The sequence below is a fragment of the Onychomys torridus genome, chromosome 2 (genome assembly GCF_903995425.1).
Source record: "Onychomys torridus chromosome 2, mOncTor1.1, whole genome shotgun sequence".
Classification (NCBI taxonomy): domain Eukaryota; kingdom Metazoa; phylum Chordata; class Mammalia; order Rodentia; family Cricetidae; genus Onychomys; species Onychomys torridus.
In genome coordinates, this window is record NC_050444.1 from 78,456,781 (window position 1) to 78,470,320 (window position 13,540).

Sequence of the window (13,540 nt, forward strand, 5' to 3'; positions counted from 1 at the left end):
TGGCGGTAGATTTAGTTGTTCTTAAAGGATTAAAGAATGCCTCCTTGTACCCTGAGTTTGCACACTGACTCTTACTCAATACACCTGTCTCCCACAGACTAGTGTTGCTGATATCTTTGGATATCCTGCTATATAAAGAAGAGCACCAACCTCCTGTGAATTAGACCTGACTTTCCTATGATATGACTTGTAGGGGCAGGGCATGGCAAATCATTTAGGCTTTCTGAAATTTTATTTTGTTGTCTGTAGAAGGGGCAGTATTTCCTCAGGGCATTGTTAAGAGAAAATAAAGCAATATCTACAACAACACCCATACTTGGCTTTCCCAGAGAGCTTGCCCAGGTGTTCTAGTTGACTGTCATCCAAGGTTCCATGCTCACTGGTTCCCAAGGTAAGTCCTAAGCAGGATTCACTTCTAACTTGGTGTCAGGGAAAGCCCTCCCTACCACATCTGTCCTGACACTTTTGCTTACCCATTATAATCAGTCAGGAGGAAGGTATTGTCTTTGTCACCCTCCAGAGCATAGGAGATCGGCGTCCCGTAGTTGATGACGTCAGAGGATTTCATCCAGAATGCACAGGTTATGGCATGGAGAGACGGAAGTATTCCATCTAGTATGACATATCCATAGATGCCAGAAACTTCAAAATCCAGGTTAAAACCTGAAGGCTGTTCTGCAACGAAAAGGAGAGTGTGCAGAATGTGGCAGTCCTGGGCACTGTCAATTGTCCGGGAAAGCAGTGGGCAAGAAGCACCAATTCCAAAAAAGTTAACTTCACAAACATGAAGATTTGAGAAGCGACTTCAAAATTTATGAAATTATGTAATATATATATATATATATATATGTATATATATATATCCAATGAGTATACATAATAATAGGGGAGAACACAGCTGTGCAAGGGAGCAGAAAAACAGGATTGTAGAGGTAGAAAGGCTGAGAGCTGATAAGGCAGGGTGTGCACTGATGGGAAGGAATGTGGAGAGAGAGGGGTTGATGCTGCAGAGGAGGGAGAAGTTAACTCAAGGGCAGCATCCACCCTCACTCAGGGATGTCCTTTCCAAGCTGACGAACAATTCAACTCTTCTGTTCAGCTCTACAAAGCCTATTCTATCACAAAAGTCTTTTTTTGTTGTTGTTGTTTTTCGAGACAGGGCTTCTCTGTGTAGCTTGGTGCCTGTCCTGGAACTCACTCTGTAGCCCAGGCTGGCCTCGAACTCACAGAGATCCGCCTGGCTCTGCCTCCCAAGTGCTGGGATTAAAGGCATGTGCCGTCAATGCCCGGCCATACAAGTCTTTTACCCAAAGAATTCTGTCTCCTCAGAAGGAAATTAGCATTGAGCTATTGACTCTCTGACTCACCTGTCTACCAACCTTCACTGCCCAAGGCAAGTGGCTTTTTAGTGTCCTTTCTGGACACATGGAAGAAATAGAGATGATAATTAAAAGCTACACAATTTTAGAGATGAGTATGTTGGTTCATTTGCTTGAGTTCAACTTCATTACATGGCAAATATGGTTAATAGTAGCACATTATACAATTCAAAATTGCTAAGAGTACATCTTAAGTCTTCTAACAACAAAATGTGTGAAGCAGTTGGGGCAATAGATATGTTAACCAAATTTCTCTAAATATTCTACATTGTATTCATAGTCATAGCATGCTCTTCATATTCCAATAAATTTACATAATTGGAACGTTTCAACTTTCTATTATGAAAATGCCATTAAAATGAACAATATTGGGACTGGGTCAATGGCCTAGTGCAGTGGTTCTCAACTTGTGGGTCACAAGGGTTGCTTAAGACCATTGGAAAGCACAGATATTTACATTATGACTCATAATAGTAGCAAAGTTAGTTATGAAGTAACAATGAAATAATTTCATGGTTGGGGGTCACCACAGCATGGAGAGCTGTATTGAAGGGTAGCAGCGTTGGAAAGGTTGAGAAGTGCTGGCTTAGTGGGAAAAGTACCAGCTGGTGCAAACACGAGGACATGATTTCCTAACCCTAACACCCACATAAAAAGCCAGACATGGTGGCATGTTCTGGGAGGCAGAGATGGAGGATCCCCAGAACTTGATGGTCTGCCAGTCTAGACAGTGAGCTTTTGGTTCAGTGAGGGACTCTGTCTCAAAATAAATAAAATGGAGAGCAGTTGACAGTGATTTCTGACCTCTACTCTCACATGTATGCACACACACACACACACACACACACACACACACACACACACACACACATAGACAGACAGACAGACACACACACCCACACACATGTTGCCACAGACTAAAAAGGAGAAAGAAAGAGGGAGAGGAAGAGAAGGAATAACCATTGAACAGCTGGTGTGTGGCAGAGCCTGGATGCACACAGCAAAAACCAAAAGGTTAAAGGGAACCACAGGAGAGGTCTGGCAAATTGTTTTCTGTTTCCTTCTTAGACTGCTAAGCCTCAGTTTCCTCCTGCATGCTGTTGGGGATATTATAGTAGGACCTAATGTGTTGATGGCTGGGAAGATGAAGTAAGTCTCAAGTGCTTAGCAGAGCCTCTGGTATGTGGGCAGCATGCGACACAGGCAAAAGCCGACATTGTTCTAGAATTATTCTGAGTATTGTTAGTAGTCCTTCTGAGTCCATACACACCTGTCTCACACCTGAGCTCATACACACGCCTCATGCCTGAGTTCATACACACCTGTCTCATGCCTGAGTCCATACACACCTGTCTCATGCCTGAGTCCATACACACCTGTCCCACACCTGAGCTCATACACACCTGTCTCACACCTGAGTCCATACACACTTGTCTCACACCTGAATCCATACACACGCCTCATGCCTGAGTCCATACATACCTGTCCCACACCTGAGCTCATACACACCTGTCCCACACCTGAGTTCATACACACGCCTCATGCCTGAGTTCATACACACCTGTCCCACACCTGAGCTCATACACACCTGTCTCATGCCTGAATTCATACACACATGTCTCACACCTGAGCTCATAAACACCTGTCTTACATCTGAGTCCATACACACTTGTCTCACACTTGAGTTCATACACACCTCTCTCATACCTAGTTCATACACACCTGTCTCACACCTGAGCTCATACACACCTGTCTCATACCTGAGCTCATACACACCTGTCTCACACCTGAGTTCATACATACATGTCTCACACATACGTTTACACACACCTGTCTCACACTTGAGTTCATACATACCTGCTTCAAACCTGAGTTTATACACACCTGTCTTACACCTGAGTTCATAAACACCTGCCTCACACCGAAGTTCATACATACCTGTCTCACACCTGTGGCCTGAAAATCCTGGCCGACATTTACAACTGTATGAGTTCAGCTCATCCACACAGGTGGCCTGGTTCCTGCATGGGTTGGACTGACATTCATTGATGTTTAGTTCACAGTGTGGCCCTGTGAAGCCTGCTGGGCACTGGCACCTGGAAGAAAATGAAATGCAGCAACAGGAACCATTAGAGGATCCGTTAGAGAAACTGTCCCCAACTTAGGACAGACAACCTTGTCTTAGAAGAATTCAGAGACTTAAATGCTAAAACCTACTGCCTAATCCAAAAGGCACGTAAACTGTGTTCACTTTTCCCATTCATCTGATTGTAATTGAACCCCTTAAAACACTCTGCATCATAAATAGAGCAAAAGAAAGCAAAAAGGGATTCTGGTCCAAGTGAAATTTGTTTTATCTGAGTTCTTTCCCCACAGAAATTCCTAGGAAAACACAGTTCAGGTTCTATCATAAAGCCTTTTAATTTACTACGCCAATTTTACAGTAATGGAGTAATGTTAGTGTCACTTCACTGATGTAGAGTTTGCTATAGCAGTTAAGTCATTTGAGGAAGTCCTGCTGTCACTCAGGGGTGGGGAGAGAGTCTCAACCTCATTCTTACTCATGTGTTAGGATCTGTGGTCATAACCAATTGTTTACACACCCTACAACAACAACAACAACCACCACAACAACAAAACACATCCAATAATGACAAATGCTGACCACCGTGTTGTGAAATAGGGAATCTGAGATAGAATTTAGAATTACAATCCTACAGTGTCAAGGGTAGTCAAGAGCCTGTCCCCAGAGCCCTGTGCATCTACTTCATATCATTTACTCTAGAAAATCGTTGCACAAGAGCTATGTACCCTGTGTGCTGTGTTCATGTGGTGGATTAGAAAGCCATCCCTGGTACACTGTGTCATAGATACTCAGTGTGACAAATGAACCACAGCAAATGCATCTACTTGACAATACTTGAAAACAATGTTGAGTGACAAATTACAGATGTTATTGATGGGGTGTATCCCACTTATCTAATGCCTAAAAACATTGCTGTTTGTTGCTAAATTGATGTGATTTAGGATAAAACATAAGTGAGTTCTATCTGACTATATAGAAACTTCAGAATATTGATTGCCACTAGGAAAGAGAATATGTGTGTATGCAAACTATGTCCAATTCTATCGCTAGAATTAAAATTAATTAATTAAAGGGTGTGAATCAAATAAGGCAAATACTGAGATTTGCTAATCATAGAGCTGAATGCATGTCTTTATTACTCTTCACAATTTTCTGTGTGACTGAAACACTTTTCTTTAAGGAAGCCATATTATCAACACTAGCACATTCACCTGGAGCTGTCTTTGATGTTGATATGAAGGTGTCTAGTGTGGGATCATGGCAATGAAGGGGTTTAGAAGGAAATCTGAGAATGGAGGGCCCTCTTGTCTGGGCCTCTGCACTTTATGGTAAATCTGTTTTGGCTAGTGCCTCATGCATCTTTATCTAGCAGGACAACACTGCCATAGCTCTGTCCATGATGCTCACTTAATCCATTACATTCTTGTGACTAGAGACAGCATGTCCTCTCCTTTCTTCTGGTTCTAGATAAATTATATATTCTTCCATTGTTTTGAACCCTGGGGTGATATCAGAACTCTTATAGTTCACCTGAAAGTTTCTTACAGCCTATGGTCAGACACCCTTTGTTGGAAAATGTGAAGCTTTCATGAGAAGATGATGTTATATTGGTAAACATTTCACTTGCACCCTGATAATACATTCACTGGCCTAGCCATCTTTCATGTATGTATTTGCATGTACAGAACTTTGGCTGCTTGTGGGAGGGTGATAATAGGCAAGGGCAGAGCTGGGAGGGGACTGTGAAAGGTAATGGGGTGACTTTGATTTTTTTCTTTTAACTTTGTGAGCTGATAGATCCAACAGCAGCTTTAGGACCATGGTATTTCTTAAGTTCCTGAGCAAGAACAGCTTATCCTCTGCACTGCAGAAATGCTGTCTTCCACATCTCCCTGCAGGCTAGGAGATGCATGGGGACTCCAGAAGATGACTAGAGGGGCTGTTTTTTAAATTGCATTCTACTGACACCCTATGTGCTCCCTCAGGAAGGCAAAGTCTTTTCCCCAATGTAAACATACATTTCCTGTCCCGACTGCCTGGTCTCAAATAACCAACTCAGATGCAGAATATAAATTATAAGTGCTCAGCTGATAGAGAGGCTTCTTCCAGCTGCTCCCTGTGGGCTTACTTGCTAGCAAGCTCTGCCAGCATGCTGCATGGTGGATTTAGGGTTTTTGCTCATACAGACTAAAAAGGTTACAGATAATCGGTAAAGACAGATTCAGACAGAAAAAAAAAACAACAAAAAACTTCTAAACAGATTACAGTGTGTGTAAAAATATATGTAGGCTTGGGAGAGAAAAGTAAAAGGGTAGAAAAAGTCCTTAAAAATAAGAGTAGTAAAAAAAAATGTAATAAGCCACTTAAATATGGGAAATACACAGAAAGTCCAGATTCTATATATTATTATGTTGTCTTTGAATTTTTTAGGTGCTAAGAGACATTGGATTATGGAAACTGTTGGATTAAATCAACCTATATATTTTAAAAATATCTTGGTTTCAAAATTTAAGTCAAAAGATATGTTACTTTGGGAAAGAGGTTCTGCTTTTATTTCCACAGGAAATGAAAGGCTCTGAATTCATTCTGGGTTAAGAAAGATCAGATTTGATCAAGGAAGATCCCTGAAAAATCTCCAATGGGAATGGATGGCCCAAATGAGCCAACATTTCAGAGCACCTCTGCTGCAGTTCCCCATGAGCTCTTCATCCAGAAAGGCTTCAAGGCTACTGGCTGAGATGATCCAGCCTCACAGAATACTCCAGTCAGGATTTGATCATAATCCTAAATTTTCTCAAGGTCCCCTAGAGATTATCAGTGCTCCCAATCAACAAGAAGTAGTCTAGTGAACTACACTCATATTTGCAAAAGTAAATTATGAGTGTTTGTCATTGTTTGAGGGGTTGGTTACAAGTTGTTATGGATAAAGGTCAGGAGAAATGCTAAACAAAGGATATTAGATTCAGGAATTTTGTTTTGTAAAGAAAAGGAGGGGATATACAAATGGTAGTATAAAAGGGGTAGATTATTGAATCTACTTTAATCCAAAAAGCTACTATTAATCTTATATGTTTTACATTAATATGGATTTTGGTTTATTTATACAAATTTAAAGTTAATTTTGTTACACTATGTATATTTCTACTCTTGTTTGGGGGTATTGTGTTTATGCAGCTTATAAAAATTGTAATAATAATTAAGAAATACATATTAATAGTCATATATAATAGCAAACTTATAGTCAGATTAGTTAGGCTTCAAACACTTCAAATACCTACAGAATATGGCATTTAAAATGTTTTAAGAACTTAGACTTTTCTTGACAGTGAGACATGTCTACTCTCCTGGCAGCACCAATTACTTCAAAAAGCATGATGGACATTGAAGAAACTCCATATGGAGTTTGTTTTCTTTAGGGCAAAAGCTAGCCATATGGGCAAAGAAACTGCCCTTGCCTTAACTGCTGACAGTTACTGTCCAAACTGGACCAACAGGACACAAGAAAGATGACTGCCGAACTTTGTAAAGACAGGGTAGGACAGTCCTTCTAAATTTGCTGCTTCACAAGAAAGTCTGTCAAAAATGGTAAGCCAGACTTGGATGCTCCAATGTTACAGAGGAACTTTGGGTAACTGTCCAGGCAGCCTGATGTCCCTGTCATTAGGTAACATTTCACCCTTCTGTGGTCTTTGATGGAGTTTAAGACTAAATAGTTATAATTTTGTTTTCCTTAGTTATAATAAAAAGTAAATTAGATACAAAACTTTAGACTTACCAAGTTAAGAGAGATAATTAAGTATTTTCTCTAATTTTGCCAAATGCAAATGGATTGGATATTGTTACTATAATTCTTTTTTTTTGTTTGTTTTTGTTTTTTTGAGACAGGGTTTCTCTGTGTGGTTTTGGTGCCTGTCCTGGATCTTGCTTTATAGACCAGGCTGGCCTTGAACTCAGAGAGATCCGCCTGGCTCTGTCTCCCGAGTGCTGGGATTAAAGGTGTGCGCCACCACTGCCCGGCTCTGTAATTCTTACTTAATGACTATTTTTGTTGTATATAGTTTTACTACATTAAGGTTGAAACCTTCCTTTTTAATTAGACAAAAAGGGGGAAATGCTGTGGAACAATCCCTTTCTACACTATGAATGTGTATTAATCACATTGGTTAATACATATCTGACATGCTGGGAGCTGGGCAGGAAGGTAAGTGGGAAAGCCAAACTGAGAGTGATGGGAAGAAGGAGGGCAGAGTGACGAGACGCCAGCCAGCCACTGCAGGAAGTAAGACATGCTAGAGGACAGATAAAGCCATGATCCATGTGGCATTAATTATAGATGAATATAAATTGGTTAATTTAAGTGTAAGAGTTAGTGACTAACAAGCCTGAGCTATCGGCTGAGCATTTATGATTCATACTTAGCCTCTGAGTGGGTTATTTGGGACCAAGCAGTCAGGACAGGAAATGTCTGTTTACACCCCAAGAACTTCTATTTCACCCACAAAGGCTTAGCTTTTATTATTTTACTTATTGTGCTCTTGTTAGATTTCTTTTGATGAAAACTTCCTAAAGTCAATGCTAGAACACCATGGACTTTCAGTGCAGATAGGCCCTCAGGCAGTATGAGCATATAAGCCCATTTTTATCTTACCTACTGAAAACATTTCAGCTAAATGTTTAAAAATACTGGATTTTATCTAGTGCTAACATGTTAACTTCCACGTGCTGGGGCTGTATGTTTTTCCCATCATCATTTCGTGTGTGTTTCTGTATGTGTGTACACATGTGGTAGCCAGAGGTTGGTGTCAACTGTCTTCCTAGATCTTTCTCTACCTTATTTTTCAAGACAGGGTCACTCACTGAACTTGGAGTTCCCCAATTTGGCTGATCTGGCTGGCTAGTGAGCTCCAGAATCTACCTATCTCCATGGTCCCATCGCTGGGATCACAAATAGGTCCTGCCATGCCGAGCTTCATTTACACAGGTGCTAGGGAGCCAAACTTCATGTTTCTTGGCAAACACTTGACAACCCCGCCACCTCTCCAGCCCCTCCTTTCACCTTTATGATTTCCCAAGCAAAGTTTCTAACCCTGGCATGTATCAGACTCATAGACTTCAAACACCTTAAGTCGCCTATGTTAGAATAACAGGTTTGGGGTTGAAAGTGTAGCTCAGTGGTGCTGGCCTGATTTGAGGGGATCCATGGGTTCCATCTCCAGCACTGCAAAACACCAGGCATGGTGGCACCTGCATCTGGTCACAGCACTAGGGAAGTAGAGGCAGGAGGATCAGAAGTTCAAACTCATCTTCAACTACATAGTGAGTTCCAGGTCAGACTCGCCTACAGGAGACTCTGTCTCAAAAACAACAACAACAACAACACACACACATACACACACCAAACAAGCAACAACAAAAACTATAGGTTCACATCTAGGCTTAGCCTTGTCTTATCACAAGTGGTGGTGAGATTCTACTGTGCCTGCCTTTGGGTGAGCATGTGAGGACAGCTGACTCAGGGCTTCGCAGCCAATGTTGCACTAAGACTGTACAGTGAGTGACTGCCAGGTCAAGGAGACATGAAGCGAAACTCTAGACTTGGCCTTTTACCTGAAACTGTTGGCACCATCCTTACAAGTGGCTCCATTTTGGCATGGCCGGCTGAGACACTCGTCCACATTTTTTTCACACCGAGTACCCAAAAATCCAGGTGGGCATTTGCACAAGAACCCCCCAACTTGGTCTTTACAAACGGCATTATTTAAGCAGGGGCTCGACTGGCATTCATTGATGTCTGTCTCACAGTGCACACCTGGGGGTGGGTGAGGACGAGAAAGAGCTGGGATGATTACCTCCGTAGAAAACAGAGCCAGATGTGACTCCTTGAAAGGAGAGAGGCGGCAGGCAGGGCCACTGCCATTAACCCGGCTCATGATGCATCTGAGCAGGAGCCCTGGCCCTGTGGAGTCACTTCAGGACTCTGCAGTTTTGATGCTCACTTCATCTTCCTCTGAAACTAGAGTTAGCAACGGGCATCAAGCGGAAATAAGGTTTAAAAGGACAATAAATTCAGTTCCCCTTTTTCTGTTTGTTTGACCTCGTGTCTTTCCTTCATTAGCATTTTACCCCCAGACTTCTTCCCTGGAAATGAAGAACACATGTCTTTAACCATGCTCCTTTCATCAGTTTGCAAAATAGATTATTTCATATCAATTTATACTCATTGTATGAACATCATTTACATGACTTATTTCCAACAGCACGGTCATAAAGTCCAAATATAATAGATACTATGTGAGTAGAGACACTAATGTTTATTTACAGAATTATGAAACAAGAGAGACATGAGAACTTCTTACCCACATATCCTTTCGCACAGGTACAGTGGTAGCTTGCCAAGCTGTCGGTGCAGCTTCCTTTATTCAAGCACGGACTGGAACTACACTCATTTATATTTTCTTCACATAGTTGGCCTGCAGAGAATCACAGGGCCTTTGAGCTGGAGAAAGCGTTAAGTTTTGCTCAAGCAAATTGTTTAGCGTGAAAACTGAGCAATTGGGAATCATGGCTGATGAGCTTGTAAAATATTTTTGCTTTTTGCCAATTACATTGACACAAATATTTCTTTTCCATTTTTGAATTAAAAAAAGTTTAGCGAGAAATGTAATATATTTGGCATACAGTGAGAAATGCCACCTGTGAACACATGACCATATTTTTAAGAAGGTGTGATCTTGCTTAAAGTCCTTTTCTCACATTATCTGTTCACTAGTTGCTCATTCTTGGCTGTATATTCCTTCTGAAGTGGAGCTGTAACTGCCCAAAATTGACAAAAATGTTTGAGAAAAATACTGAATAAAGAAAATAACTTATTTTGTTCTTCAGATCCAGAAAATAGTAGCCAAACTTCTGTGCAGCTGCCCCCATAGTCTGTAAATAGGTAATTTGGGAACAACTGATGTCATTGACACCCTTTCCTCAATTGCCTAGGAATAGAAACCAGGCCTGTGATATTACCAAGTACAGGTCAGAAACAAACCAGAGAGACAAATCTTCAAATTCAATGATGTATACAAAGATTCCTCAGTTGGAAAAGTACAGGATGCTTAATGTAATTATGTAGCAGACATCTAATAGCATATATTTCCTGCCACAAACTACAATGAAGAGAAATTTTATCAATAAGAGATTTTGAAAGTAGTAATTCTAACAAACCTACATATTCATACAAAGTACAATAAATACTGTTATATTACTTTTCATTGTCAACTTGATACAACGTAGAGTCACCTGGGGAGATGGGACCTCAATTGAAGAATTGCCTCAATTATATTGGCCTATAACCAGGTCTGTGAGGGATTGTTATGTTGGAAGATTGATGTGTGAGGGCCCAGCCCACTGTGGGCAGCACCATTCCTAGGCAACTAGGTCTGGGCTATTATAAGGAAGCCAGCTGAACATGAGCTGGAGTGAGATCCAGTAAGGAGAGTTCTGTCCTGTCTCCAAGTTTCTCCTTTGAGTTTCTACTCTGACTTCCTTCAGTGCTGGATTGTGATCTGAAGTGTAAGTCAAACAATTCCTTCTGCTCCAGGTTGCCTTTTATCAGTGTTTTATCATAGCAAGAGATCAAACTAAACAAGTATTTTTTTTTTTTTTTTTTTTTTTTTAGTAAATACTTACAACACATTTAATGTTTAGTAAGTAGCACAGTACCTTTAGAGTCTAATAAATACATACTATTCAGAAGCCTGGATCTAATTTCCTCATAGTATGCATCTACCACTCTGTTCACAGACTTTTATGTTACAATCCAGGATGATACTAAGCTGAAATTTGGAGATTATCTTTTAAGTAGATATATGTTTGTAGAGAGACATCATCTTTATACTGTATGTGGAAACACAACAATATGTATAAGGCAAAGAGCGAGGGGAGGGAGCATGGGAAATAAAACTGAAATGGCAATGAATTGGCAGCAGGTCCACCTGCTTCACACATGTCTTCAACGGGTAGCAATCTGCAGCCTCCTCAGTTAGAATCTGAGCAGGTCTACCTCTTGCAATAGAGCTGAATTCAAGTGACATGCCCCTAAAACAAACAACACACTTTCATTGGCACTCATCAAACAAAAAGGATCTCGTTTCTTGTTGGAAATATATAGGCATACATTCTCTGTCTGCCTGATTGCCTACTGGAGGGAACTTCAAGGTGATTTTCAGCTTAGAACTTTTCCTTATGCAAATCTTTGAATGTATATAAACAAATATGCATGAGGGTACAGTATTATATGTAGAAAAGAGAACAAGGAAATCTAAATATTAGGGGATGATGTTGGACTGAATGCAGAAAACGGACATGAGTTATGAAAGAGGTTATAAAGCTAATTGCTTCTCTGTTCTAATTCTGTCATGGATTTTTTTTGTTTTTGATAGTAGATAGGTGCATAAAAATCTGTTTGATAGTGAAACTGTAAAATCCAGTGTGAAATGGCTTCAGAATCATTATAAACTGCATGGAAGTTCTATTTGCAAGATTTTTTTAGTAAACAAGCTTATAAATAAAAAAACCCAGAAATCTTTGAATTGGTCTTCCAGACAACATGTAATTCTACTGTATGAACTCAGTGTCCCTCCCCATAAGACTAGGGCTATCATGGGTCACAGATCCCAGGTGGACAAAATGGAACTGGTTCAAAGGATTGTCACCATAAATTATATTAACATTTCCAGTTCATTATAAAATTGTTTTTTGGAGATAATGTTTTCATAATCTAGTTACTGTGAAATATGTTATAAGGATTATAAAAGAAGTATTAAATATAGAAAATAATATACATACATGAATTACAATGCTTATTTAAATATATTTTATGGATAATAATTTCATGTGTTAGGTACAAAGATAACTTGCTGATATGATCTCTATGTCATAACAATATTATAAGATGGTTACTACTTCTTAGATCATAAATCACGTTCTTGTTGTGGAATATTTAACTATTTGAGGGTGTGTTACATTTGTTTATGCTGAAGAATATTACTTTAACTATATGAAAGTCTGTTCCATTTGTTTATGCTGCATTTATTTAACATGTTACATTTGTTTGTGTTGCATTTGTTTAACTATGTAAAGATGTGTTACATTTGTTTCACCTTGCCTGCCTAAGGCACCTGATTGGTTTAATAAAAAAGCTGAACAGCCAATGGCTAGGCAGGAAAGGCATAGGCGGGGCTGGCAGACAGAGAGAATAAGTAGGAGGAGGAATCTAGGCTCAAGAGAGAATAAGGAAGAGAGAATGAGGGAGAAAGAGAAGGATATGCCAGGGCCAGAAGCCAGCCAGCTGCCAGCCAGCCAGACATGAGGAACAGTGAAAGTAGGACATACAGAAGGAAGGAAAGGTAAAAATCCCCGAGGCAAAAATGTAGATAAAGAGAAACAGATTAAAACAGGAGCTAAGCTAAGGCCGAGCATTCGTAACCAATAAGTCTCCATGTCTTGATTTGGGAGCTGGTTGATGGTCCAAAAGAAAAAACCTGGTACACATTCTATTTCATAAGACTCTATTATCAGTACTAGAATCATTATAATGAAATTCTACAAGGGAATTGATGGTGAGGTTGTTGATGTTTCTGGACTATTTTAGAGGGGGATAGTAAAAGCTGCAATTCTCTGACTTAAATATGATATATACTTAAATATATGATCACCTTTTATAGCTCATTCCCTGTGGTGTGATGTCTTACTCAGCCTCTATGCAAGGAGGAAGGGCTAGGTCTGGCCCCAACTTGGTATGCCAGCCTGTGTTGACTACCCAAGGGAGGCCTTTCTTACCTTCTATGGGGAGGGGATAGGGTAGGATGAAGGTAGGTGGGGAGAGCAGAAGACAGGGAGGGAGGTGGAGCAGGGGTTGGTATGTAAAAGGAAAGAAAAAAATTTTAATTAAAAAAAAAGGGGGGAGCAGAGCCTATAATGACAAAAGTGACAGATCTATAGGAAAGATCACACACACACATCCAGTTCAGAATTTCAGTGAGGTGACAGTGAAGAGCTGGGGAAGGCACTTCTCTGGCATCCCATG

General features: G+C 40.3%; 1 protein-coding gene across 1 annotated transcript in view; it reads right to left on the bottom strand.

Moving 5' to 3' along the window:
- The window catches only part of Svep1 (sushi, von Willebrand factor type A, EGF and pentraxin domain containing 1), a 180,365-nt gene that overhangs the window by 58,532 nt on the left and 108,293 nt on the right, over window positions 1-13,540 (bottom strand). Inside the window, exons 23-26 of the mRNA XM_036180091.1 lie at window positions 9,822-9,935; window positions 9,073-9,274; window positions 3,318-3,475; window positions 474-675 (exon numbers count right to left, since the gene is read on the bottom strand). Coding sequence (XP_036035984.1) covers window positions 474-675; window positions 3,318-3,475; window positions 9,073-9,274; window positions 9,822-9,935 — 676 coding nt within the window. The remainder of the gene's footprint in view (window positions 1-473; window positions 676-3,317; window positions 3,476-9,072; window positions 9,275-9,821; window positions 9,936-13,540) is intronic.